Source organism: Myotis myotis, unplaced genomic scaffold, assembly GCF_014108235.1.
Source record: "Myotis myotis isolate mMyoMyo1 unplaced genomic scaffold, mMyoMyo1.p scaffold_m19_p_10, whole genome shotgun sequence".
NCBI classification, from domain to species: Eukaryota; Metazoa; Chordata; class Mammalia; order Chiroptera; family Vespertilionidae; genus Myotis; species Myotis myotis.
This window is the reverse complement of record NW_023416314.1, coordinates 43,419,753-43,421,975: the sequence shown is the minus strand read 5'-3', so window position 1 is coordinate 43,421,975 and position 2,223 is coordinate 43,419,753. Positions and strand designations below refer to the sequence as shown.

The 2,223-nt window shown below is 42.6% G+C and overlaps 1 protein-coding gene across 1 annotated transcript; it reads right to left on the bottom strand.

Annotated features, from left to right (window-relative positions):
• Nucleotides 1-1,719, bottom strand: LOC118663245 (olfactory receptor 56A4-like). Its single transcript, XM_036322693.1, has 2 exons — nucleotides 1,471-1,719; nucleotides 1-696 (listed from the first exon to the last, which is right to left on the bottom strand). Exons 1-2 carry the CDS (start codon nucleotides 1,717-1,719, stop codon nucleotides 1-3), a joined length of 945 nt encoding a protein of 314 aa, XP_036178586.1.
• Nucleotides 1,720-2,223: the final 504 nt, after the last annotated feature.

The window sequence follows — 2,223 nt, the reverse complement described above, 5'->3', positions numbered from 1 at the left end:
TCAATAGTGGTGCTTCAGTAGCTTGATAATTCCTTGCTTGATCTCCTGGGTTCGCACTCCATAAACAATGGGGTTCAGGGCTGGTGGAATAAGGTGATGCAAGACATTGAGAAGAATGGGTACCTCTGAGGGCACCTTCTTTCCTGCCTTGTTTGTGAAGATGAATACCAGCAGCAATGTATAGAAGAATAGTATAAGAATGAGGTGGGAACCACAAGTACTCAAGGCCTTGGTGGCTGCACCTCCTGACTGCAGACGCATCACAGCCCTCAGGATGAAGCAGTAGGATAGTAAGATGAGTACCAGATCAGAACCCAGTAGGCACCAAACACTCACAAACTGGTAGAGTTTATTTAGGTAAATATCCCCACAGGAAAGCTTTGCCACAGAGATGTTGGCACAGATGCAGTTCTCCACCACATTGCTGGCACAGTAGTTGAGCCTGGCAGCCAGAACAGGTGTGGGCAGTGTGGCCAGAAAATTTCGCAAGACAATGAAAATGGCTGCATTAATGATAAACTGTTCAGTGATGAGGGATGGGTAGCGAAGTGGGTGGCAGATAGCTACATAGCGGTCATAGGCCATGACTAGAAAGGTGGAGGACTCCATGGGAAGGAATGTATTCATGATGAACATCTGCAGGAAGCAGCCAGCAAAGCTGATGGGCTTCAGGTTGAACCAGAAGATGAGCAGGACCTGCCAAATCATCATTCTCAAAAACTGTGCATCCATTCCCACCCTGAGGTACCTAACATGGAAAACACTCAGATGGCTTCAACCTTCCATATCCCCAAGCCACAGCCCCATAATCCCCTCTGGGACAGTATCCTGTTTTTAAAGTTCCCTCTTTGTGCATCCAAATCTCACCTCCAGAGCTTGATTTACAACCATTTCCCTTTATCTATAGAGCATGATTTTTATTTAAAAATATTTATAGCCTGTCTTCTCTTGATCTTTATAGTTTTTACCCAAACTCCAGCTGACACATCTGCCCATCTAAATGTATCACAAGACATTAAGCCCAGTAATCCAATATTTATATTTAAAGACTCCAACCTCTACATATTCATAAGAACCCTTTTCCAACTATGTTTCCTATATCAGTAAATGACATATGCATACATCCAGTCACATCTTAGAAAGTAAATTCTAGAGGCCTTGGATGTAAAGGTGGGGTCATTCACAGTCAAGGAGAATCACCCTGGAAGTAAAAAGAAGGGCAGAAGTTGGAAAAATCACTGATTCAGACATTGAGAGAGGACCTGTTATTTGGGAAAGAGTAAAGCCTTAGAAAAACAGGGACCTGGAGAATGAGAGGTGGCATATCTTAGCTCAGATAGACCAAATGTAATGGTGCAGGCTGTTCATTGAGTATTTTTATTCAGGTGTAAGCAGATTTACAGCAGGAAAAAACAAACAAACCAAGAAAGAGGATTGGCTGCCTGAGCGTGAATTCAGGGAGGCACTGACCTTGGGGATGACTGTGAGACAGAGGATGACATCCAGCAGGGAGAGGATGGCAAGCAGGTAGTACATGGGCTCATGTAGAGATGCCTCCTGCCAGATGGCAAGTAATAACACAAAATTGGCACCTAGCGCCAAAACCAGGAGGGGAGCCAGGGCTACAGACAGCCAATGCTGTGTGTCCTGCATTCCCGGCAGGCACATCATCAGGAATTCAGTCACCTGGGTTCCTGTGCTGTTGAGAGATGATACCATGACTGGCAGGTGGACCTGGAACTGGCTGAAAGAAAAGACACATGAATTCAGGGTTTGACTGTTTCATTAAAAACCTCTTATCTTATCTCTTTGCCTCCATTCTGGGCTGTAAAGTTTCTTCACAATTCTATTGGCATAAAATCTCTCTACAATGTAAATTGTATCACATCACTCCATATTAAACAATCTTCTTAGTGTTCATAACTTTATGAATAAAGAATAACTCCCTTCAAGTATGTTCCTACCTCACCCACATAGACTCAGGCACCTATTGAACATACTTTGCTTGGTCTCATCTTGGTGCTTTTGTATATGTCATATGTTTCTTATAGAATCAACTCTCTTGCCCTCAGATAACTAACTTCTGCTTGTCCTATTCTACCTGTACCAAGAATTATACCTCTTACAATTTTTAAAATTATTATTCTTTTTTACATACATAGATGCCTCTTCTCTCCATTGTTTCTCTGATCATGCTGCTATCAAATATTGATAAAAGTTTTC